This window comes from Furipterus horrens, unplaced genomic scaffold, assembly GCF_987537825.1.
Source record: "Furipterus horrens unplaced genomic scaffold, mFurHor1.1.pri manual_scaffold_6, whole genome shotgun sequence".
Lineage (NCBI taxonomy): Eukaryota > Metazoa > Chordata > Mammalia > Chiroptera > Furipteridae > Furipterus > Furipterus horrens.
In genome coordinates, this window is record NW_028327176.1 from 19,968,231 (window position 1) to 19,995,213 (window position 26,983).

Sequence of the window (26,983 nt, forward strand, 5' to 3'; positions counted from 1 at the left end):
TTTCAATTTTTAAATTTGGGGTTCAGCCTTTGTTCACATGGAGAAAACGCAGCAGGCTAAGCGCTCGGTTTCATTCCTCTTCCCATGGAGGGGAAGGGCTGGACCCTGCTGGCTGGGCCCCCAGGCTGGGCTCCTTGGTGACTCTTGGGTCCTGCACCAATTGCTTATTCCTCTGCTTACCACTGGAGCCGCTTTTTACCAAAGGAAAGCACTCAGACACACTTGGTGTACCATTCTGTCTTAGACTGTAGAATCAGCTTGTTAGAGCTGGGAAAATGCTGTGTGCATAACAAAGGGAAGGAATTTGTAATGAACAAATTCTCAGAATGGTCAAGAGGGGAAGAATTGCTTGAAAAGAGGAAATGCATTGACTTCTCGTTAATTTAATTAGACTGCAATTTTCAAGCTATTTTATGAATTAGCTTTTCAGCTTGGAAGTAACATAACACCAATGTAGCATAAAAAGTAATTGGAAATATCATGAAAGGAAAGGGGGTAACAAAGGCTAAAGAGCAAGTGCATGACAAGATATGTGGGCGGCAATGATAGTAGCCTGGAAATGGAAAGCAAGCGGGTTCTGGGACCAGGCAGGCTGGGTCTGGAATCCAGAACTGCCCACGGCAGCTGCATGACTCAGGGAAAATAAGCTCATCTGTGGAAACAGCGGTGGCTGTGTCCGTGTTGTTGGGTTGTTGTGAGGTCGGGGAGGGGGCAGGTAGGGCGGGAACACAGGGGGTGGGATAATTATTACCAGTACTGCTGCCTCTGTCCCTGGAGGCAGACGCCACAAGGAGAGGAAAGTGAAATCCATAGCGCGGGAGAGAGGTGAGGCGCGGTCATCTTCTCCCAGTGCGCTAACACTCTCCTCTTTTTCACTTAGGCAGTGTCTTGTTATTGTTTAATTGTTTTCAACAACAGTATGTACTCCTTCTAAAGAATTCAACATCCACCTACCCCGTCACAGTTGAACTCTGGTTCTTAAATATGTTCACTCTTAAGTTGATTTATCATCCAAGCCTTCTCCCCACACACATTAGTTATTGTTAGATATTTATAGTCAAGAGAATATTTAAAACTGAAATCCATATCTTGGATCTAAAGCACACTGGTTTTTTGTTCTACTCTCAGCATCTCTGAAATCAGGGGTATCTTATAATTGATGGCATCTACCATGGGCCATGGCCTTTTTTTTTCCCCCACATTTTATTTTTATTTTCCACTGTGTTTATCAGGATGCATTTAACAGTCTGTGGTATCTTAGAACTGATGAACGATGGTAACTTTTAAATGTCTGCGCAGACTCTTTTATGGGTATGCTGTGTTTTATTTTTGTCACCTCAGGCACTGGACATCTGGGGTGTCTGTCCCCCCCCACGCTCCCACCTTCCCTGTCCTACCCTGCCCCAATCTTGATTTTCCTGTTATGCACAATGCTGTGTTGAACCTTCATGCATATATGTTATATATACCTGCAGGAATGCCTCAGCAAGAAAATTCCTACAAATGAAAAGAATGAGTGAAGAAGTATGTGCACTTTAAATGCATTATATTCCTCTCCAAAAATATTGTACAAATTTACACTCACAGTGGTAATGTTTGAAAAGCCTCTTTCCTCAGACCCTTCTACGCCTGGATATTCAGTCTTTAAATTTGTTTGGGATGGAGGAGAAGGGTATCTTATATGCGTTCCCCCTTATTTCTAGGGAATTTGAGCATCTTTTTCATGTTTACAGGTGATCTGTATTTTTTTGTCAGTGAGTTGTTGATCATATGCTCGGCCTGTTTTTGTTGTTGCTGCTGGACTCCGCCTTTCCTTATTGATTTGTAGGAGCTTTGTACATATGCTGCTTATAACCCTGGCATTTGGGTTATGCTGTGCTTGTTGCTATGAAAATGCCCTTATGGAAGGCCTGCATGTATTTATATTTTATTCTGTCCCCACTCAGATCCTGTGATATTAAGTCTTTACTGCATGCAAATGTGAGAAGCCAGATCCTTTGAAAATCAAATTTAATTGACTAAGTTTTTAAAAGAATAGTCAACTATTTTACTGTTAGAAATGAATGTTAGAACACTGCATCAATTATTTTTAACAGATTTTACAGAACAAAATTTTTTAATGTAAATTTGAACTAATACATGTGAACAAAAATATACTGAATCGTATTTTTGGGAGAGTATGGGGTAGCAGGAAAAAATAGTACCCCATGCCAAATTTTTTAAAAAATTTAAAAACTTTCACATCATTGCTACACTTTTTCTGGTTTATATATGCACAGCACTTACGATCACTTCTCCAGAAAGCATCTCTAGTACATAGCCAAGTCCTCAAAATCAGTGGTTTTCAATCCTTTGTTTTTAAATGACCTTAGTCTTTGTCCACTGAATTACTATTTCAGCCTCCAGTGGATACATTCATTAACATCAAAGGTGCTGGGGGCCTGGTGGGAAAAGCTCTCCAGGTGCAGGGGAGGGGCCCCCCCGCATCCCAGGGAATACACTGACAGGCACTTTCTGAGTGTTTCCGATGTGCATAGGAATTAGTGGGCAGCCCAGGACTATTTCTTTTATGCCCCGAAAACGATGAGCCTCGCACTAGAAAGATAATCTACTATGAATCCAGAGAGACACCCACAGCAAAGTTAAGCAATTTCTCCGGAGGTCCTATGACTAGCTGGCATTCCCTTGAATAGCAGCTGGTGTCCTAGTCATACTGACATGAAACCGTCTCCCATTGAGCACGTTCCTTCTGGAGGACGAAAACTAAGAGAAGCCAGAGCACAGAGGTGAACAAATGGGCTCTGGAACCAGGCTGCCTGGGTTCGAATCTTGGCTCGGCTACTTCTTATCTATACAAGTTTGTTACTTTGTTCCTCAGTGCCTCCTGTGACAATAGTTATCACCTGCCTCACAGGGTGATTATAACAATCAAATAAGTTAAAAATACATGAACATTTAAAATAGTGCTGGTCCCTTGGTAAGCATTCAGAAGATATTAGCAGCTGTTGCTACTCCTGCTAGGTAACGCAGATCAAATGTGTTCTCAACTGGATCTGAAATGCAAGGATCTTATAAAATCTACAATTACCTAATAGCATCTGATCATGAATCAAGGGTAGACAAATGCAGGAAAAAAATTGTTCTCATATAAAACTTTCTCTTATACACGATTGCTTCATAAACATTCATGGAAATGTCAGTTATCTGGAGATCTTATCAGAAAACAGAACCTGGTTCCTACGTGGAGGCAGGTGGGCAAGATTCTGCATTCCTACCAAGTCCCAAGGTGGGGCCGTGGAGGCTGGGTTTCAGACCACACTAGCGAGGTTCTAGAGACAGTAACAGCGTCCAACTTGATTCTATTAAAACCGACTCTAATGCCATTACTACTTTTCCAAAGAGGAAGCAAAGAATGTGTGAGTTTTAAAACTGGTTTGCTCATAATTTCTGTCATTGACCCCTTTAAATATGCTGTTCATGCGCATCTTGCTAGTTGGGAAAGGACCGCATTGTCTGTTTGTCACTCTGAGCACTGGCTGACACCCAACCTCTCAGGCCCCGGTCCTGCCCGTTTCCTTGGGAGTGCAGCGCTGCTTCGGGGAACACCGAGTGACTGATGGAAACGGAGCTGGAGGAATTGAGGAATAAATCGCAGCACTTGTCATCAGCTCTGAGCGTTCAAGTGCAGTGTAAAGTGAAGCTTTGGCTCCAGAGCAGGCTTTCGCACTTCTGGTCCAATAGGTCACGGGCACTAATTCCTGCAAAGGCAGCAGCTACGTCTGAGAAGACCGGTCGTTGGAGGAGGTGGAGTGGCTCCTTAAACAGTGTTCTCTGAAGTTCGATGGCATCTTGCGGTTTGGTGCCACAGGCCGGGGAAGGGACTGCAGGGGTAACGTGACGAGGAGAATTGCATCGTTGCACAGTTCAGTACATTGCTGGGGCTGCTTAGGGTTTCGTTTCAGTCCTCGGCTCAAGTCTTAGAGGCCGGACCAGGCATTAGGAGAAGCTTCCAGAGCATCGAGGGTGGCATTGCAGGTACAGCAGTGGGCAGTCTGTTGACATGGTCGTGTACTGATGGCCTCCCCGCCTCGACTTCTGGAGGCCTGGGGGGAGGGGCTGAACTGCTTTGGGAGGACCCTCAAATTTGAGCCCTTTATCATGATGTCATGCCAGCTTCTGAGAGAAAAAGCTGTTTGGGAAAAACTAAGTCAGGAAAAAGAAACCATTGTATCCATATAAGTGAGAGACTGTGGTTATTGCTTGATCTTTCTGAGAATGTTCAGTGGCATTCTAGAAGAAAATCCTAAGAATATCAGAACTTTGAAATCTTTGGTGGAGTTTGTGGAGTTTTCTGTAGGTTAGTTTTTTGGGGTCTCCACAATAATAAATAACAATCACTGGCATGTATATATATGTATATAGTGCTAGGTGCTATTCAAAATTCTCCCCATCTATTAAGCTATTTAATTCTCCAAGCCATCCAGTGAGGCAGGTGTATAGTTGCCTTCTCCTTCTAGAAGAGGAACTGAGTTACAGAACATTGTTCCCATGGTCATTACCAGTAAGAAACAGATTCAAATCCAGGCAGCCTGGTCCAACATCCACGCATCTTAACCACTTCAGTGTTTCTCCCGCCTTTTGCCCCAAGGTCTCCAAGCGCATCTTAGATAAGTAGCATCCTTTAGAATATAAAAGTAGCCAAGTGAAAAATTAAAGCTGAGATTTTTAAAGTTTCTCATGCATTGTGTGCTTAGAGAAGAGGAAAACTACATCTTTAGAGCTAAGCAGTAAGCTTAGCAAAATCAGAGGTGGTGCTTCCTCAGCTCTGCATCAGGGTTTAGCACACTGGTGGGCATAATAGATAAGATATATCTGATGAATTAATGGATTAACAAAAGTCAAAATTCTTGATAAATAATATTGTTGATAATCCTAGCATTTATCTAAAATGAGTTTTTAATGTTTTTATTGATACTCCTAAAAGTATAATATTAAAAATTCTGGAAAATCTATATAGATTACAAGATATATAGGGTGCACCATTATCTCATGAAATAAAAATCTATTGATCTGTAAATGAAAGAAAATTAAACACATTTAGACACTGGAATCTAAAGTACCCAGGGATCCCAGAGTCTTTGGTTATCTTGCTAAAATAATTACACTTCTTTTAAGTAAATTATTAAAATAATTAGACTTAGTGTAAGTAAATTGAACATAATGACTCGAGATAGCCTTTATCTAAAACTTTGAAGTCATATTTTCTCTTTAGGACACTTAGTGTGTTGGGATAATGCCACCTATTGGTAGGTGGATGTACTGCATCACAGGTGTTTCAGCCCTAAGAATTTGATGAAAAGTCAGGCATAGAAAGATGGGAGTGGTTAAAAAAAAAAAATCTCCAAGGAAACTGATGTGCCACAAAGTCATTGGCGAATGTTTAAAAAGATTTGTAAAACACTATATTGATAAGAATGCAGAGAATGAGTCCTGTTTTCTCTGGTTTGCTGAGAGAGCAGTTTGAAGAAATATAGATACATTTGATTTTTTTAAAAAACTTCTGGGAATACAGTTTAGCCTTGTACTTGACTGCCAGGAATAAAAATATCATCATTACAGCATAAGGAAAGTTTGAAGTCATGTCTCTCGGTAGGGAATTGGTTGATAATTTTTGGTGCATCCATTTAGTGGAAAATACTGTACATCAGTGTTTTAAAGGAGACATATCTATAGATTGTAATAGAATTATGTTTAATTTTTAGTTTTAAACAAGCCAGAGAAAAACATGTTTATTAAACTATTATGTGCAAGATGCAATTAGGAGTGAGAACCATGCCTGAAATGCAATCTAAGTTATTTATAATTTACCTGTTTTAAGTTTTAATTAGATTATTTACATATCCCTTCCTTCATTTCAGTAATTGCTGTACACACGGCTAGGCAACAAATCTGGAAGAGACATACAGTTTGTATTTACATGAAATTTAATATTTAGTTCTATAAAATAACATACCATACAATTATGTTGTATTGTTAAAATAGGATAGTTTATTCCTAAATATTGTCTCATTTAAATGTGCAAGTGACGCCCTTATGTAATAAATGTACCATTTGCTGTGGCCCTAAATGCTTGGATACTTCCTAACAGCCAGTCTACCCCCAGCGTTTCCATGAGGTTCCACAAAAGTGACAGAGCTTAGACCTGCATTTGAGCAATTGAGCGCGTGATTTCTTCCACATCCACGTGTGGCTCTTACGTGTTCCCAGAGATCTCAGCGTCGAAATTTTCATACTACCCTTGGAGGTGCGAAAGAAGACAGGAATTGGACTCACGGACTAAACTTGAAAAAATATTATAACTGGACAGCGGCTGCAGAAGGCCTTTCAGCAGTCAGGGTTTAACATGTTTTCAAAAAATGTTAATAATGACTTTGGAGCTCCCTGCATGTGAGCACGTGCGTGGTCGCCGCCTTGGTCTCACGCAGCCCAGGGACCTATTCTGCCTCCAGCGCTGCTTCTGTCCGCTGCATTGAACAAGGTGCTGAGTTTCCTTTAGCCGAAGTGGAGAACTCTTTTGTGAGGTTATGGTAATTAATACTCTGTGAGTATGAAAGTATTTATCATTTTGATCATAGATCCTGCATACTGTGATTAAAAGAAAGTGTAGCTGTTAATAAACTGTGGTGGAGAATAAAATGTCAAACAGGAAAGATAGGAAAGTCCTCCTAAATGGAGCGGCTACCGTGCCAGCACATGGAATGCATACACTGTATGTACATAGAGTCTGTTCTACATGAAAAGTGGGCCAGTTCCTTTGGGACTAAATTCTTCATATCCATGGAACTAGATGAATTGGTTACCATACAGGATGACAACTAAACAATTTATATTTCTTATTGAGAAGGTTTTTATTTATTTAGAAAGCTTCCCCTTCCCCCCCCCCAAATGGGTGGAAATACTTTTCTTACTATAAAAGTGTTATTGAAAAATAAAATTCATAATGAATTATGCACATAGAGCTCTGTAATTGCAGGTCATCGTTACATTCATTTCTTCATTTGTAAAATGGCAGTAGCAACAACAGCTGCCCCAGGGGCATCTGAGGTTTAAATGCGATAATGCAGGGGAGATGCAGATGTTAGCCAAGGTTATAAATCAAATTGTTTCAGAAGTGAGGGGAGCTAATGATTATTCCCACTGCAACCTCGTTAAACAGCGCTAGAAGTCTCTTTGAAGGGAAGGATGAATCAAGAATGATGAGGAATGAGAGGCTGGGGACATGGGATTACCTAGCTCAGTGACTCTCAAGGGAAAAATAAGGCCGATAAAATTAATAAGTAAAAGCTTTTCTCCAGCTACACGTGACCCCCCCTCAAAAATCAAGTATCTTCTCCTAAAGGGATGTGCCCACCCCTTCAAGATGCCCTCGCACCCTGATGGCTCAGACTGATGGCAATGTCCTCATCCTTGTAAGGTAGACGGGTGTGTGCGTCAGGGTTCTCCTGAAAAGCAGTACCTGTAGGAGACAGAGAGACCAATGGAGTCATTCATTATAAGGAATTGGCTCATGTCATTATAGAAGCTGATAAGTTCAAAATCTGCAGGGTGGACTGATCTTGTGGGAGGCTCAAGGAGAGCCGAGGTTCCAGCTCAGAGGCCATGAGGCAGGACAAGCCAGTGTGGCAGCTGAAGTCTGAAGGCCACGGGCAGCAGGGCTGACAAGTCTCTCTTATTCAAAGGAGGGTCAGTCTTTCTGGGTCTCGCTTCACTACTCAGGCCTTCAAATGATGGATGACGCCCACCCTCTTTATGGAGGGCAGTTTTCTTTACTCCAGTCCACCAATTTATGTGTTCCTTTCATCAAGAAACACCCCAAATAATCTTTGACCTGCTACATTTGGGGACCCCCATGGCCTAAGCCACACTGACATGTGGAATTAGCCACTGCAACCAGGATTGAGAAAAAGTTTGAGAACCAGTTAAAGAAAATATCATACTCGCCTTTGGTGGAGCCTCTCCAGTTTCCACTTCCATCCGTTAGGAGTACACACACTTCAGGAAGGGCCTTAGGTTTCAGTCTGGCGCTAAATTGTGTTCCTTCTCCTTCTGCAGACATACACTGGAGAAGGAAGGGCAGGGAGGAGGTCAGGTGCTCAGCATCAGACACGGCTGTTACGTGGGAAAGAGATTCAGGCTTGTGACAGCAGATAAGTGAACAGACATGAATGACAGAGGAGCCAGGTACAATAAGGAAGACAGGGAATTGGAGGAAGAATACTAGACATGAAGCTACCATGTGGGTTTTTGAAACAAGCTCGCCTTCAATGGGTGCATTAGAGGAAGAGAAATCAAGAGGCACGTAAGTCCCATTTAGGTTAGGATCCCGTTATGGCCATGGAGGGAAAATGCAGAAGAAGACAAGGAAACATAGTTTGCCTTTGAGTAGGGAATGTTAAAAAAGGAGAAAAACAAACCCTGTCGGAGGAGAGCACTGACTCCATTCCCTGCTCGGCCACTGAAGACAGAACTTGGAGTGTCTGAGATAAGCTGCAGTTCCCACACCCAGCTCCCCGGGGTAGCGCGGGGTAGCACCAGCCAGTGAGCATTTGGAAGGCCAGCTGGTAGGACCGGCCGACCTTGCTGGACAGCAAACCCGAGCATTAACTCTCTGTTTTGAGAACTGGTTGAAGCTACTGTCTCAATGGCCTCAACCGTGATTAGAGAGAACAGTTAAATGTAGGGAATTTGATGAAAAGATTTCCTGTTGGCGTCATGAGCACTTGTGGAATGTTAGTCTGTGTGTGCCTGGACCTCGGGGTGTTCGTTTCCTGCAGTGCTTATTTTCCTAAAAGCTATGCTGCCTTGATGTGCTTAGGAAGTATTTGTCTGGCCACGCTTTGTTATTTAAAATATTCTGAAGAGAGAATAAATTCCATTACAATTATAATCACACTGATAGCCTATTAGAATTTTCTCATCGAGAGCCAAAGTAGGGAAGTTAAGACATGCATGTAAAATTATCACAAAAGCAATGCTTTTATGTTTAATTAATAAGCAATCTGGCTTATCTCAAAAATAAAACTTTCAGCAATTTAAACGTTCTCCCTTGAAGTCAGAGATTATGAATAGGCATTTAGTTTCCTACTAAACGCCTTTTAGGTGTGATCTTTCAGTAGGTGATTTGCTCTTTAGTGGAAATTTTGCTTGCACATACTGTAAATTCTGTTGCTGTTACGATTTCTCTTCTGTGATAGGAATAGTTGAATTGGTCTCTAAGAGGAATGAACTGTGTTGAGAGGGACTATGAGAAAGTCACTGTACATAATTGTTTTAAAGCTTGTTCTGTTTGAGGTTTTGAATTCATAAGACCACAATGGCTGGAACGGAACTGCTGGCTGCCCATGCATTCTAAATGTGGACCTCCGGGCCAGACCAGGGCAGCCTGCAGGGGAGGTGGGAGGGGAAATGTATGTACTCCCTCTTCATGCAGAAGACAGGTTGTGCCTCTTGTAATTGGTAGAAAATCATCTAGAACAGCAATTTTCAACCCTTTACTACAACTCTGAGGCACATCAAAAATATGTTCTAAATCAGGGCACATGACTAGGTTGCAGGCCAGGTCCCCAGTTAGGGGCGCATGAGAGGCAACCGCACATTGATGTTTCTCTCCCTCTCCTTCTCCTTTCCCCTCTCTCTAAAAACAGATAAATTAAATTAAATTAAAAAGTAGCCTTGTTAAAAAAAAAAAAGTTCTACTTTTGACCAGAGAAAAAAAAATTGCTATAATTTTGATACCTTCACAGGGATGGTTATTGTTGTGTTAGTTGTTGTCATTTTTTTATTTGACAGTCTACAGGAAAAATGGTCCGTGCCCCTGACTAAATACTTGCATGTTTTAAAAGTTCTTGAGACACACCAGTTGAAAATCACTGATCTAGAAGGTGCTTAGAAAGCTTCTTGTCTTTGTGTTGACACAAATCTGTAAGGAACCGAAGCTGGGGAGGTCATTGCTTTGCTCAACATCGGTAGGCAGTTTTTGGAAAGAAGCAAATTAAAAAAGATGAGCTCACGGGAAAGCTAGACGCAGCAACGCCTGCCCTGTGCTTCCTTCTGAGCTCCAGCAAGCTGTGGTGAATGGTTGGGCCGGTTGGGCCCTGCTCAGCCCTGAAAGTACCATTCACACATTAATCTGTGAGCGCGTACAGAGGATAGCCAAAGAAATCACTGCAGGAAGGAGAGCTAGTATTTGATCCTGAGTAGCTCCAGAGGGGAAAGTAGGTCGTCGGCAGCCGTCCGTCTCGAGAGACGATGGTGTAGCTTCTTAAGAGTCTATCTGCACCGCTGAGAATGGCTGTGCAGTCCGACTCGGGAGTGACACGGTATCTGTCTCCTCCCGTGTTGAATCGACATCTTGCGATGACGCTGGAGTGTCCTCTCCAGTGAAGCTGAAGCTACAGAGCCTGGGCAGGGTGATATGGAGGGTCTGCTGTTGCCCATGCAGCAGACCCCCCTCTCTTCGCAGCTGAAGGGTCCAAGGGAAAGACGGAGTCAATACAGCTTGGCTTCAGGTGCGCCGCAGGAGTTGCCGGTGTTGACTACAACGTCAAACCGCCTTAGGGACTCCGGCTCCGGATTTTCTGTCGGGGTTTACTCCCTTAGCCTTTCCCCTGAAGAGGTATGCCGCAAGGCAGCGGAGGGAAAGTAGGTAAATAGCAACATATGAGGGAAATCATAAAACAGAGTTCGGGATCTCAAAATAGTTATTTTGATTTGCAGTGTTGTCTTATTTCTAACAATTGAGTGGAAGTCATATTTATGAGTAATCATATGACTATGTTTACTTTAATATTATATTAATTTCCTAGAACTTACTCTTCAAATAATGATAATGGATTCAGCAATATACCTTTATATTATGATCTTGAGATCTATACCTCTGAATATTAACCAAGAGTTTTGAACAAATACTAAAATAACTTTCTTTGCTTCAAAACTTAAAAAGAATAAGCAAGGTGAAAACACAATAATATACTTACAACACGTCTTTACCCTCATATTTTAGTAATTTATTGTGTTTAGTAAGAGAGTTACATTTGGAGAATCTACCTTGACTTGACCTTTGGAATATCATTACTTTCTCTGGACCTCAGTTTCTTCAGCAGGAGAATGAACGATAGTTAGACTGCCCTTACAGGTTAGACTGTCCATGCTCCAAGGCATTAAGTTCCATGATGGTCCACGTCCAGGTGAGCACCAGCTGAAGGCAACAGCATCATCTAGTGGTAATTACCTCATGTTACAGCCGCAAGTGTCAATGGCAAATTGTCTTCCCAGGATTTTGTAGCCTAGTAGTAAAAATTTCTATTTAGAATTATAGAATATGTAAACTAGAACGTGCCTGAGAGAATAACTAGTCTAGTTTACCCACTTTTACCAACTCAAAATAGAAAAGTTAGATGAACTCCAGACAATATGTAAAAGAAAAAAATGTTTTTCCCATGTATTTTTTGTTTCTCTTGAATTTGTTTTTATTGAGGTACAATTCATGTAACATAAAATAAAGCATTTTTATGTGAACAGTTCAGTGGCATTTAGTATATCCACTGTGTTGTACAAATGCCCCTATGTTATTAAGTACACACTTAGCTCCTATTTAAAAAGCAAAAAAAAAATCTTACCTGGTTAATGCAAAGATATATATTAAGAGAAGACTAAATGTATTCCTTATGTATAATACATGCTTATTTATTTTTCCTAATTGTTGAATTCTCAGATTGTTACTTCAGAGAGGTAAAGAACAGGGGAGGAGGAAATGAAAATGAAATAGTTTATCTGTCCTTGCAGATAGAAAAATGTGAAGTAGGTCAGTTTAGAAAATTAACATATTGAACTTTCCTCCTGTTTACCACTCTCTTTATTATTGGGTTGGCCGAAAAGTTCATTTACTTTTTTCCATAAAATAAAAGACACAGTTTTTATTTACAGCGATAGTTTTATTGATTGGGATATTTTGAGTATATTGGCTACCTCCTGGTATTGGCTTCTAGTGGGGAGAGGCCAGGGTGCTGCTAACCATATTCCAATGCATAAGATGGCCCCGCAGTAAAGAATTATTTGGTCAAAATGTCAATAGTACCAAGAAACTTCACAAACCACTTTTGACAGGTTCAATCAGTCACAGCACCTTTTCCATACACTGCACACATCTTTTTTTTTTTTTTTTTTGCATTTCAGTTGCATTTCTGCTTTTCTTGAAATTATGAAGCATAATACGCTAAAGATGTTGCATGTCTTTTCCATCTTCAGTATTAAAATGGCTGCACAAAAATTCACCGATTTTGATAAGTTTTTTGTAAATGCACAGTGATATGACAGCTATCACAATACAGTCTAACAAAATTGTTTCAAATGAAGTTAAAGACAACTAAGCACTAGTAGAGCCATCGTTCTGAAAAAACTAAATGAACTTTTTGGCCAACCCAATATATCGTTCACTCTGTCTCCTATCAATTATTACAGATTACTTCATTCCTACTTTCCTTGGGGTTGGCCTGAATGTAAGACCTGATGAGGTACTTCCAAACTCCCAGACATTTAGAAATGGGGAAACCCTTGTATGTAATTTTGTGTTATCCATCATTATTCTGAGGTCTTCATGTGTGGCAACTAGTAATACAATTACAAGTGTTTACATTTTGAAGTTGGGCTTTAGAAAGCAAAAAGACCCTTCATGTGTTGGCATACAGACCCGACAAGTTGGTCTTTTCAGTTAGCGTCTGGCTAAGTAAACAGCAATCTGATGGGAAATTCTGGGAGTAACTGGCCTGGAAGGGGGCAGCATTCAGAGAAGGTTGGGGGTGGGAACCTGATTGCTCTGTGGCCCATGAGTTTTCTTAGAGCATTAACATTTACGGGAGTCCCACAGAAGGTAAGACCTGCCAAGACTGTAGACTTCATTACTTTTCTTTTCTCAACAAGTACAATTTAATTGAACATTAAGCAATTTGATCTCTTTCACCTAATAAATCGAGCAAATTCAATAAACATAAATCCTGCTAACGATAGAGCTGACCCTGGTGGGGCTGAGCTCATCAGCCTTCACGCTTATGACTCTCCCTGGAATTTTAGTCACAAATGCTGATTGCTGAACTAAGTACTTACCTGATGCTTAAGGTCCAGGGAGTGTATTTAATACTTTTCTTAGAAGGGCAGCTGGGGAGGAGAAAGAATGCGGTTCTGCAGATAGACCAATTTAGGTTCAAATCCTTCACCTAAACTAGGATTTCACTATAAACATAATTTTCATAGTGGAAACAAAAGGAGCTCATTACAATTATTTCATAGGGCTGTTCTGAGATTTAAATGAAAAAGGTGTATGCAAAAGTACACAGCACCCGACATAAAGAAGATTCCTACTACATGTTAGCTAACTTTCCTTTTTCTCAACTGTTCTTTAGCCCGCATTTGCTTGGTACTTTCGTTTCCCTAATGCTTTCTTATCCATTGCACCCCTTTATTATTGGGGATACATTCTCTGACCCCCAGTGGATGCCTGAAATTGCAGATAGTACTGAACCTTATATATTCTACCATGTTTTTTTTCCTACACATACATACCAATGATAACGTTTAATTTAGTAATTAGGCACAGAAGAGATTAACAACAATAATAAAATTGAATAACTGTACTGTAATAAATATTATATGACTGTGGTCTCTTCTCTCAAAATATCTTATGTATGTAGTACAGTCACCTTGTCACAGGGAGCACTTTGTGGCTTCTTGGCACATTTGGGTTGCCAGCATTGCCACTCTTGTGCTTTGGGGCCATTATTAAGTAAAGTAAGGGTGACTTGAACACAAGCACTGTGACCCCATGGAAGTCAATCTGATAACCAAGACGGCTACTAAGGGACAAAGGGGTGTGTAGCACATAGTGTGGAGACACTGGACTAAGGGACAGTTCACATCCCAGGAGGGACAGAGCAGTGTGGCACGAGATTTCATCACAGTACTCAGAACCATGTGCAATTTAGCACTTAATGACCTGTTTATTTCTAGAATTTTCCTTTTAATATTTTCAGACCATGGTAGAGCGCGGGCAACTGAAACTGTGGGACGCGAACCCGCAGATAAGGGAGGACTACTGTACATGCCCATGACTCTCTTTGCGTTTCCTTCCCTCCTCCTCCTCACCTGGCGGGCCTCCCTCCTGCAGACGCTCACCTGCCTGGTGAAGCCTTCGCAGCTCTTCGTGGGGGACTCAGTCATCACCTCTTCTGTGGCCCCGATAAGCTTTTGCACACATCACCGACAGCCTTTTTCTCTCTTAAACCCCACACTGCCTGTAAGATTCTCCGCTTCTGTGTCAATGAGTGAATGAACCAGCTGATCACTGAACAAAACAATGCCTTGCCTTTAATGTCACGAAGGCAAAGTACTATAATCCTGTTCAGTACACCAAAAAATGTGTCTAGTCCTAGGAACTAGAATGTGGAGAAGCAGGACTGGAACACAAGACTTTTGACTCTGGGTCCTTCCTTATTTTTTTTTTTTTTTTTTAGTATGCCCAATTTTCTCCTACAACTCAGTACGTTTAGCATCAGGGAAGCTGGGTCCTTGCCTGTTCACCATGACTGCGGGTATGAGTGTGTGCCCTGAGAAAGAGTAAATGACAGACAATCAAACACGTGTCCAGGTGTAGCATTGCCAGTGAAATCCTTTCTTCACCTTTCTTTCTGTATATCAGTCCTGGGTCGAACTTTCTGTACATGGTCAGCATTTTTCTAATTTCATAGATTATGCTCATTTAAGTCCAAACAACAACAACAAAAATTACGTGTTATACTGCTGGCTCGGCATGGACTGCGGTAAATATTCATTTCATTCTCCCTGTCTCCTTTCCCCATTTCCTGGTTGTGTATTTTCCAAACACCATCATCCATTAATAATACTTATGGGAACCTGTAAGAAAAACACCTGGTCCAGATATTTGAGCCAAATAAGACCCATTTTTCTAGTGCATAAGAATAGGTCCTTGTTTCTCCTCTGTTGGAAAATGATGCAATTCCAACCTGAGAGTTGTTAGCCCGGCCGTGGGGAACATGAAATGCAGCCTCTTCGTTGTTTCTGAAAGCAGCTGAACCTCATCGGCCTCAGGCAGCACGAGAACTTCACCTCCCAGTTTTCTCACATGCCAGAGTGGCATGGTGACATGTGACTGTCCAGACCAGCCCCGCAGATGTGTCTGTCATCAGGAATGAAGGTTTCCTGCCAGGGTCTAGTAATGTGCTTCCCATTGCCACCAACAGCAGAGGCCCCAGACCCACTGGCTCCAAGGGCTGTAATTTTTAAACTTCTTTTTTCAGTTTAAAATTAAAATCAAAGCACCATATGTTATATGAATCTGCTGTGTCAGGGAAATGAGTGTGATCAATGGCCTGGATCTTGTTTAGGCCACTTAGTGACGGTGGCGCACACCATCCCATGTGTATCTGTCAAAGCTTTGATCAAGAGCTTAGCGTTGGTGCTTGAGGGGGTGGGGACTGCTGTGGGGCAGGGGCTTGGGGGTGTGACTATTTCTATTTTCTGTTTGTTTCACATTTGCATTTGGCTAAATCCTGGATGGATACATTGTGTGGTGTTTCATAAATAGTATTTGCCTCCCAAAGACAGCCCTGTCTGCTAAGCCAAGTTATTCATTTGCACCAAACCCCAGGCAACCAGCTGCTTAATAATTGTTGATGACCTAAGAAAAGGGTGTTTTTGGAGAAGGAAAAAGACTCGGGGGACAGAACATATGTGATCATCTGCACGTGTTGCGCTGGATGAAATGACAGGTTCTCATGGGCTGTCATGGAAGTTGTGCAGACGGTTCAGGTATCTGCTCCATACCCTCTCCAATCACAAGTCACTGTGTCCCGAAGCTAGACTAGCCACAACCCAGCTCTAAAGATAACCAATCGAGAGATAACCAAACCCCTCCAAGCTAGAGTGTGTTCTGGTTGTGGCTTGGGGTTTGCTCAGAGCTCTGGACATGCTAGAAATGTGTGTGCGCCAGATCCTGAGGCGGGTGCCTTGCCTAAGACGCATTACAGAAAATTCTGTGATATTCCAGTTGCTCCCCTGGAAGAAGGTGAGAAACCTCCTCTCGACTAACACATTTCTGATCGATTCAGGCATCTAGTAAGAATTGTTGAACATCAGTTTTTCCCCTATACTTTGAGTTCTATATATGTAGTGTTAAAATGCGCTATTGTTCCTACTTTTATCACTGTTCGATTAAGTAATTATATTTGCTAAGGCTGTCAGTAAGTAAGGCTTGTGTCTGAGATGAACGCTTTCTCTTTTTACTGAATTAAAGTTTTCCTCCATATATTAGACAATTCCAAATAATCTTGCAACAATATCTAAAGACATCTAGGGACTGAGCTTTCATTGCCCTTAGTTTACAGCACAGTCCTTTACCCTCTGACAACTACCTTTAAGTTTTACTAACACTAAGGTTTGTATCAATCATTCTGATACTGTCTTTGAAAATCCTCACTTATTTACAGTTGTTCAGTAGGGACTTAGTGATTTTACCTGTGAGAAAAAGTCGTACCCTCCATTTTCTTGGTGCTTCAGAATTTAAGAACAGTTCCGTAACGTTATCTCATTTGTATATATCGATAACACAGAAATAGGCAACACAGGAATTATTATCCACCTATGACAGGTGTGGAAACTGAGGCCTACCCAGAAATGCTAAGCTGAAAGTTAAGTGGTCTCATCAGGACTTGGGCCCCAGCTTCTGCTTCCAAAGCCCTCATTCTTTTCGTTACCCCATCCTCACTTCACCCTTGACCCTGGCCAAGAATGACAGCAGATGTGGGCAACTGGCAAGGTAGCATGGATGGACGCTCCCAGGAAAAAAGTAACTCAGAATGCATGTCCTGGTGCTGATGGGACTGTAGCCCATCTTCAGATACAGAGGAGGGTGCATTTACTGCGGGGATGATGCTTTGATACTGACCACAGCTGTCTTGAAGTTTGGAATGCGTGTCCTTTAAAGCAGCAAAAGACAGTAAGCTCTAGAATCTTAAAAGAGAAATGCATGGCTGGGGACTAGGGGAGAGCAAAGGAGGTGCTGCAAGTCCCAGAGATCCCACCCCTTCTCCTCTGTACCCCTTCGCCAGCCCATGTCAAGGCAGAAGCCTTCCGAAGAGCCACTTGGTAGTCCCCCAAACCAGCTTACAGTTTGCTGTCTTGATGCTTTGGGGTCAGCGCTTTTTCAAATCAATCCAAAATCCCTTCTCGTATAAAGTAAATTCTACTCTATTTAGTTTCAGGTCAAGTACCACCTTTTCCAGGAAGTTGCTCATCAGCATTTCACTGGGGCAGAGTCTGTTCCTCCTTGCCACTGCTCTCACGTTCGGTCCCTTCCTTTTGCCAGGCTAGGTGGTGAGAGCTTGGAAGGTAACCACCAGCTTGTTTCTTAGCAGAGGAGCATGGTCTAGGGCAAGGTCATGGGCCAGAAGGTCAGACAGCTCTGGGATGGCCCTGGCTCTGTCCGTCAACAGCCCCAGGACCATGAGTCTTAGCCAGGCTCCCCCACAAGCCACATGTCAGAGAGGAGCTTGCTCAGCTGTGTCTGGATTTAGTTTTACAAAGTAAGAACATGAATTAATTTATTTTTAATATCTATTCTTGATCCCAACTGTTGCTTGGAAAGAAAATATGGAACAAGTTTCCCTTTCAAATGCACAACAAATGCATATAAAAAGTCATGAGAGAAGATGACCTCAACTCTTGAAACTTGTAAACATCTCCGCAATCTTGCTCTCAGAGGGAGATCCTTAATTCTGCTTTCTCAGACTTGAAGCAGAACTGACAGCCATGTGTTCTCTTTGTATGAAGTTGGGTTTTTTGTTTGTTTTTTGAGTCAGGAGCTTTTTCTAGGTTCAGTTATTCCCATAATGAAATGAACATTTCTCATGAAATGCTTTTGTGCAAAAATATTGGGCTGTCTAGGGTCTGTATGTTCTACCTGGAATACTTTTGTACAAGGAGAATTTTAGGGAGGGACAACCATAATCCTCCCCCATCCCATGGTGCAGAGTCTTAGACTTTCTGGTGCCTTAGACTTTCTTGGTGCAATTCTGGGAGAGGTATCTGTGTGTGTGTGTGTGTGTGTGTGTGTGTGTGTGTGTGTGTGCGCACGTGTACTTAGGCTTGTGTGCACACACATACCTTTGACTCCTGTAAGTTTGGGGATGAAAGAAAGCCTTGAGCATGCACACTATTGCCTTAGTGCGTTTCTTGAGTTTTGTATATTACAGAAGGAAAGAAAGTAGAGGACAGCTCTCCCCAGCTGAGGTCCAGGCTGCCACCTCGTGTGGCTGTCCTGAGAGTGTCCATCCAGTCCTGGGACTTGCTAACCTGCAACTCCCAGATCTGGCAGAGCTGTTGAAGTCTGGGGAGCCCCATAATTTTGACCATCTCCTAGATGAATCCTCGGGCATCATGCTTCTGTAAAACATGCATTCAGAACAGGAAGTGAGCCTTTCTAAAGCTTTTGTCTCTAGACCTTCTGCATAATTCTGCTCCTAAATGCAGGCAAGGCTGGGCCCATGACATGCATTGACAACTCAGTCACCCCAGACAAATGGAGATCCAGGATCGCATGTACAAGGTGGGTCCTATGAAGAGGACTAAAGGAGGAGAGTTTAGAAGTCAGGCAGCCATGAGGCTGACCCAGCTTGGAACGGGCAGATGGCCTCAGGGAGTGGAGACTACAGATGAATCCGTCTGGGGTGCAGAGGAGGTCAAGACAAGAATTACAAGGGAGCTGAGAAGCTGTAGGAGAAGTGGAATGTTAAGTGTGCAGGCTGGGGCTCCTTTACTGAGTTCACACGTCAGCTGCCACTTAACCACTCTGTGCTTCTGTTTCCCCATCTGTAAAATGGGGCTGATAATAGTACCTCTTCATAGGGTGGTATGAGTAGTATTTTAGTGAAGTAATAATGTACTAAGAACAGTACTGTAATGGTGGAAAATAACAACCCACTATTCTTTTGACACTGCTTCTTTAAGTGCTGACTCTGACTCATGTGTAGCTTGTAGATGAACAGCATGTTTGAATAGGAATCCTAGGAACCAGTTTCAAAAAATATAGACTCTGGCCTTTAGGCATCCCCAGTTCCAGGAGATTTGCTGACCTTAGGTCGTGGAGGCAGAATGACATGAAATCAGGAAGGCATGAAGCATGATGACATCATTGCTGTAATACTATCCATAGGATCAGGTCTTAAGTATAGAGTTACAATAATTGCTACTAAATTTAAATGGTACTTCATAGTATCCTTGCTCGCTAGTTGTCTAATTTTTGGATCATCATGTAACAGAACCCTTGGGCTGCTCCAATTGAAACAGAACCCATGCGCTGTTTAGTTAGGGGCCCGATTGCCCGCAGCCAAAATTATAACTCTGAATACCAGAGTTTGGTGAAAAGAAAAAGAATTGTTTATTTACACATAGTCCTGCCTCCCCCTCCCAGACTTGGCCAGTCTTAGGAAAGTCAGAAACACCGTTTCCCTACTTCCTAGGCACAGTTCAGCTTTACCAGCAGCTGCCAATCACTCAGTTCTGATTGGGGAGGTCCTTTCTGTGCTGTGGTGCCCTCCAGCTCTCAATGCAGGACCGCCTGGATTCTCAGCCTCCTTGTAAACTGCCTTCTTCCTGCAAACCGCGCGGATCTCCTCTCCTTCTCAAAGCAGTCTGGCAAGAGCCTCTTCTTAAAGCCGCCTGGAGACCCCTGCTCCAAGCCACATGGAGGGAGCCCACAAAAGCTAGAGAGTGAGGGCGTGAGGGCCAGAGAGAGCCTGAGAGAGAGAGCCTCCTAGAGCCAGAGCCAGCCCCAAAATGTCCGCAGCTTCTCTCTTCCTCCCTGCCTCCTCTCTCCCCCTGCGTCCTCTCACGCAGTGGGTGTTGCAAACAGTTCTGATCATTCACAGAACCCTACGTAGGCTCTGTCTGCTTCTTCCGTAGCAGCCCAGAGTCCAAGATCCCTCCCATCTTCCTGAGTCTTGGAAGTAAAGCGGATCTTTGCAACAATGTATCCAGCCACCAGCTCCAGGCATGCAAGGGCATCCTGAAAGCTGCTTCCTGCTCCCTATCTCCCAGCCGCAAACTCTGGGGTTTGTTTTTGGACTCCCCTGTTTCTGTAACAGTCAGAGATACATTTTTTCTGTCTAGTGAGAGTCCCTATCTGTAAGAATGACTACTTATACCTTTAAAATGTTTTGATGATAACACCTGATGGGTTCAGATAAAACCATTCTTCCAATGACCTTCCTCACTCTCAGATGGCTCATTTTTTACTCCCCTGGGGTGTGCCTTACCAACTGTTCAGCTACTATTTTTGATTTTATAGTTCAAGTTAGAATCTCAGTGATGTTCTGCAGCACTCTTTGGGTGCTGATGGACTGAGCTCTCATGAAGACTATTGCCATACCCCCAGGGCCAGAGGTGTGTGTGGGAGACGGGGCATGCGGGGGTCAGGGAGCCCTGGCAGCTTCCCGGTGCTCTGAGCTGGAAGTGAATGTGTCTGGGTGCAAAGGCGTGTCCTATCCCTTGTTGTTTCTTTCTTAGATGACTATGCCCAGCTGTGTAACATCCCCATCACGGGACGCCGGCGGCCATATGGACGGGATGCCTTGGTCGACTTCAGTGAACAGTACTCTCCGGAAGCTGACCCCTACTTCATTCAGGACCGTAAGCAAAAGTTTCCGGTTTCTTTGAAACTCAGTTGTGGCTAAATATTAACAAGTGGTTCTCACAGTTTAGTCTTGGGAATTTCTTAGAAAAGCAGAGTTTCAGGTTTCACACTAGACCCGCTGAATCAGAATCTGGGGGTTTCATTAGCCCTTGGCCATAACCCTTATGCATCTCACATTTGAGAACTGTTGGTAAGGATGCAGTTATATTCACTGTCTTTATAAAGTAAATGACTTTATTGCTGTAATTTTCATAATGAAATCATTTTTTAATTGATTTTTACAGAGAGAGGATGAGAGAGAAAGGGGGGGGAGAAAAGAAAAGAAAAGAAAAAAAGAAACATCGATTTGCTGTTCCACTTATTTATGTGTTAATAGGTTGGTTCTCGTATGTGCCCCGGCCAGGGATTGAACCCGCAACCTTGGTGTAGCAGGAGAATGCTCTAACCAATTGAGCTACCTGGCCAGGGCAACAAAATACTTTTTAACCCATTAAGTGTTTGTATAGTTTGAGGGTTTTTTGACTGCCTGGTTAGAATTGTAGCCTATTTTCACACAAGGAAATGACAATGGTTAACTATACCTAGTTGCTCTTCCAAGTATTTTAGAGTGGGAGGTCAAAAAAAGTGCTCGCCTGGTCAGAAATTAATTTTTAGAATCCACTTGTGAGGGGACATATTAAATGGACTGTGACGAGTGCCAGCTTTTCCTGGAACCGTGAGCAGGGTTTGCTTGGGGGAGGCGAGGTGTGGGAACCTCACTCCCTTTTAGAAAGTAACTATCCGATGCTCTGCAACCCAGCAGCCTGGGTGAGGGAGCCACACAAACTCGGTGTTTCAGTGGGGAAACCAGAGCTTTCATGATAGATTTAATTATTCTAAGTCTGAGACACGGACGGTACAAATGAAGTATCAGTAGATAACAGGTTGTGTCAGGTCAAGAACTGGGAGAGGGACACACGGATCCCAGCTGCCGCCTCCACATAGTACGGAGGGGCCCTCCTCGCAGGGGAGAGTCCTCGGCACTGGATTTTCAAGACAAGGAATCCCAGTCGACCAGGGAGTAAGGCGAGGGGACTTTGGAAAGACTGCTGAGTTACAGAATCCAGTGAAGCTTTTTCTCTCTCTGGGCCCTGACACCTGCATTGTCAGATGAGTCACGACCTAGTTCCTGAGGGGCAGTGCAGGCTTTGTGGTCGCGCTTGGGTTCACTTCAGTTCTGAGTCGATGAGTTTGTTCCTTCTTCCCATTCCTTTGCCTTTTCTCTTCTCCTCCCCCCTCTTCTCCTTTCTTCCCTGCCTTTTGTTATTGTATTTTTTGAAAAAGCTTTCTTTAATCTATGTTTTATAAGTATGAAGGAAGTTTTTAAATAGTCATTTATCTAAAGATAATTTATATAAATATATTTGTATCAGAACTAAAATAGATGTCAAATTCTGTTAATATTTTTTTCCTAAGAGCTCCATATTATTCTATTGAAATGAGGGTAATCAAAACCATTTTGTAACATCTTAAATACAGATTGAGTGTGATAGTTAAAAGGGCTGTCTCTGGGGGCCCACAGCCCAGTATTCCTGTCTCACTCGTTCTCCTAATCTGTAAATTAGAGGAAAAATTAAGGAATAAGTTTACAAAAAGGATTACGTAAAAAAAGAATACATTGTGATAAATATATATACTACTTCTTATAATGTTTTACTTTGTTTTAATTCCTCTTTTTTATTGTTGTTCTCTGACAGTTGTCCCAATTTTCCCCCCTCTCCCCAGCAGTCCCTGCCCTCCTGTCCACGTCCATGGGTCATTTACACTAGTTCCTGGACTAGACCCTTCCCCTTCTTTTCCCCCTTCTCCTCCTCCCTCCTTCCTTTTGTTTTTTGAAGGGTGTGCAATGTATTGCTCATCCAATAGAATTAAGAGCGTTTTAAACTTTACATAAACACAGAACTCTGTTAACCCTGCCAGGCTGATCAACACACCTGTGTAACCCCCACCCAGGTCTAACACAGGCCAGCACCCAAGGAAAGCCTGGTGCCCTTTCCTTGCCCACTCCCTGCAAGAGCAACCACAGTCCTGACGTCTGACACCTTAGATTGTTTAAAATCAACAGTGCATAACCATGCACAACCTCATGAAATGTGCCTAAATGCACTAACAGCTGTAAGACTGTGCATTATGATTTCTACACTTCTCTATGTTTATGTTATAGGTCGATAAACATTTACGTTAAAAAGAGAAAGAAAGGGAGAAGAAATATTAAGGTTGAAAGAAAGCCAGCTTACCTGCCCCATGAATCTAAAGAACCAGATCACATCCATATACAGCTCTGACCCAGGCCATAGCTTACGCGTGCAGCATAGTTCAGATTTCAGGAATTTCCAAGTTGAAATGTTCTGGCTTACATACCTTCTTCTTTAATGCTGACACTGCCTTCAAACTCCTTTTAAATTCACTGCAAATGTCAAGAAAGAAACAAGTTGGTGTCACATCAATTTCCTGCTTAGCAACATAGGAAGTTGAGAGGCAGTTCCCAGACCTCCAGCTTTGACTATGTAATGGCCTTTGAATGTCATACAAGTTACGAGAAATAGCTCCTGCTTCTCAGACCAGGAGCAAGGGCTTTCTGGCCCTGCGAGAGAAATGGCGATATTGGGGAGATAGTAACAGAGAGGGGAGGCTAAGCATTTGTATTGCCTTTAGGATTCACCTTCTCCTGCCTTGTGGTTACTTAAAAATGTTAGCTGATGTTTGATGGTGTCTTTACTTAGAGCAATATCTGTGAAACTGGAATCTCCTAGGTAAGAGATCAACTCTTTCTTATAAAGGACAGGAGAGTAAAATTGTTAGTCTTTGCAGCCATATTGTCTCCATTACAGCTACTCAACTCTGTTACAGTCTCACAAAAGCAGCCAGACATACATCAGTGAGTGGGTATGGCCGTGTTCCATAAAGCTTTGTTTACAAAAATAGGCAGCAGGCCAGATTTGGAGCAGGGGCCGCACTGTGCTGACCCCTGTGTTAGAGTCCTATGGAAGTATGTTGGGGAGTCTACCTGACATCTATATAGGATCTTCAAATTTAGTTTCCTGGTTTGTTTTTTATCCTCACCTGAGGGCATGCTTATTGATTTTAGAGAGAGAAGGAGAGAAACATCGGTCAGTTGCCTCTCCTACACACTCTGACCAGGGACTGAACCCGCAACCTAGATATGTGCCCTGACCGGGAATCAAACCCACGACCTTTTGGTTTATGGGATGATGCTCCAACCAGCTGAGCCCCACTGGCCAGGGCTAATTTCAAGTTTTAATTTATATAATAAAAAATAATTTTACTAGTTGTAAAATCAAAATGATTTGCTGTGATCCCTGGAATTTGACTTTATTTTCTTAAGTCAGTATTTCTCAAACTAGCTTTGGGGATCTGCTGACATATTCTTGATGACCTGTAATATATTTTTTTCCTTTTAATATTTTAAAAAGGGTTTGTTGTGAACGCATTACTAAATTTTTTAGTCACAAAGTTAGACCTTACAGCCCCTGCATAAGCAATGATATTTTACTGCCCCCTGCAGTTCCATTGGAGAATTACTTCAAAGTCCTAATAGTTCTGTCCACATTTTTATTTTATTTTTCCTTAAATTTTTTCAATACCCTTTATATTCAGTATTATCTGTATTAGTTTCAGATGTACAGCAAAGTGGTTCTAAAATCATGTACTTTACAGAGTGGTCCCCCCGCTGTTGAGGTGCCCCTCCTGGCTCCGTACATCGTGATCATGATACTATTGACTGTATTCCCTACGCGGGAATCTACGTCTCTGTAACTACAATTTGTACTGCTGAGTCCCTCCACTTCTGTCACCCAGCCCCCTAATCCCCTCCCTTCACTTTGATTTTTTTTGACGCTAATATTTGGCACGGTATGGAAGGTGGGAAGAGGTTGAGCAGCCACATCAACAGTGTGTTTGAGTCACCGTGGCTTTATATTGACAACTTTCTTCTCTAGAACGAAAGCTAAACATTCTTGATGCCTGGTGAAATTGTTTTTATATTATTAAACTCTAGCTCTGAATCAGTTGAAAGATATCTAAACTACACGTAGAGCCAAACAAGAGCTTCTTTGTTTCCCTACAAAAAGACTTGGTTTACTAAACACAAGCATGATGTACTTTTCTCATTTATCAGGATGTTTTGAGTCCCTTTTACTGCCTTTGTCCTTTGATCCCCAAGAGCCCAGCTCCTTCCAGAGCCAGAGCAAACAAATAGACTGGACAGGGCCCGGCCAGGCTGGCCTGGCTCCCACTCTCCTGGGAACTCCCGGCAGAAATGCACAAAAAGCGCCACCTCACACTCTCCCGGGCCTTCTGAGCAGATGTCTCCTGAACTCTGATGCATTAACTCTTGGCTCCACACTGAAACGTGTCCTGCCATTTGCTAGTGAGAACTCCGGAAATTTGGGATTTTAGATAAAAACTTTAAAAACTGAAGGGCAAAGCCAAAAATTATAGTTGCTTTATTGTTTTAAGTGACTTTCATATGGTACATCGGAATTCAAGATGTGATGCAAATCTGTACAACATATATATAAAGTTTTCAGTATTTTCTGCTTGATATTGTGTTGCAACTATATTCAAGATTAACTTAAATTTTAATGCTAACTTTAAGGGTTCTGAAATATTGAATATGTCCATCTGATGAACCATAAGCTTAATAACTATATAGTTTGTTTGTTTTTTTTAAGACTTTATTTTTAGAGAGAGAGGAAGGGAAGGAGGGAAAAGAGAGAGAAACATCAGTCGGTTGCCGCACGCAGGCGTCCTGACTGGGGACCGAACCTGCAACCTAAGTATGTGCCCAGACTGGGAATTGAACCGATGGCCTTTTGCATTGTGGGCCCACACCAAACCAACAGAACCATACCGGTCAGGACAATAATCATATAGTTTTTTTAGGATGGTTTAAAAGGGTTAAAATTTCTAACTTGGCTCCTGCCCTGTCATTTCCAGGTTATTTAAATAGCTTTGAGGAGCTGCAGGCGGAGGAGTGTGGCATCCTCAACGGGTGTGAAAACGGCCGCTGTGTGAGGGTGCAGGAAGGTTACACCTGTGACTGCTTTGATGGCTATCACTTGGATATGGCCAAGATGACCTGTGTCGGTAAGAAGGATGTGTCTTATGGGAAATACCCCTTTTCCTGGGATCCCGTGTGATCGGATCTCATACACCTGAGTACCTTTAAGACAGATTTGCAGAGTCTCAGTTCGGGAAGATAAGAGAAGCTTTAGAGGTGGCGGGTGGTGATGGCTGCACAACAGTGTGAATGTCTTATACTTCATTCCACTGGACCGGCCACTGAAAAATGGTTAAAATGGTCAAATTTATGTTCTGTATAGTCTACCATTTTTAAAACATAGAGTTGATAGCTCACTTAAGAATTCCTGTAGAATTCCTCACCTGTGGAGGAAAGGCCAGAATGTTCCGGGGAGTGATTTCGCCTTTTTTAAATTCAGCTTTCGACTGTGCTGTCAGTCATGTTTTCCCTGAACACCTGCCACAAGCGTAAGGGACTGCAGGTGTCTGCCAGAAACACAACTTCCATGGTCGTCATTCAGAAAAAGCTCCTTCTAAAACCCTCTCTCGTTACCTTCCCAATTATTTTTAAAGGAACAGTAAACACCCACTTATCCTTCTCTGTGTGACCATGGCATGGTCTTCCAGATCATGTTCTAGGGCCCTGTGGCCTCTGTGCTAAAAGGCCTTGATTTAAAGATTTGCTTGTTTTCCTGTTTTTTGTTGCTTTTCTCCCTCCTGTAGTGGCCCTTCCTTGTGTAGTTTTGTTAGTGTTGATGTGCGGTGTGTCTGGAAAATAGGTAATCTAGGTTATTACAGGTGTTTCAGGTAAGAGCCTTTCTTTCCTGTGGAAAGAAACCTGAGAAGGTAACATCAGTCCTGAGTTCTTACCTGAATTCCTCTTGACAAATCTGGTCTGTACCTGTGGAAAGGAATATAGAAGTAGGATAGTTCTTCTAGCTTTCTTGAAGTTTGACTATAAAGTGTCAGGCTAACATATTGTACATGTTGTGTTAAATAACAGAGAAAGAAATTCTAGAGCTTCCCCGATAATCTACCTTTGTAAGATCTAGAAAGTCTTACTTGTTTATCATGTGATTGAAACAAACATTCATGGGGAAGTTTCCGGGGTGGCGGTGCCGGAGGAGGAAGAGAACAGCCAGG

At 42.5% G+C, this 26,983-nt stretch overlaps 1 protein-coding gene across 12 annotated transcripts in view; it reads left to right on the forward strand.

The window, feature by feature from the left end:
• Positions 1–26,983, forward strand: part of LTBP1 (latent transforming growth factor beta binding protein 1) — a 376,691-nt gene that overhangs the window by 347,211 nt on the left and 2,497 nt on the right. For all 12 annotated transcript variants that reach the window (XM_090281121.1, XM_090281125.1, XM_090281124.1 and 9 more), the window contains 2 exons: positions 20,632–20,754; positions 25,757–25,906. In XM_090281121.1, the coding sequence (XP_090137247.1) occupies positions 20,632–20,754; positions 25,757–25,906 (273 nt within the window). The remainder of the gene's footprint in view (positions 1–20,631; positions 20,755–25,756; positions 25,907–26,983) is intronic.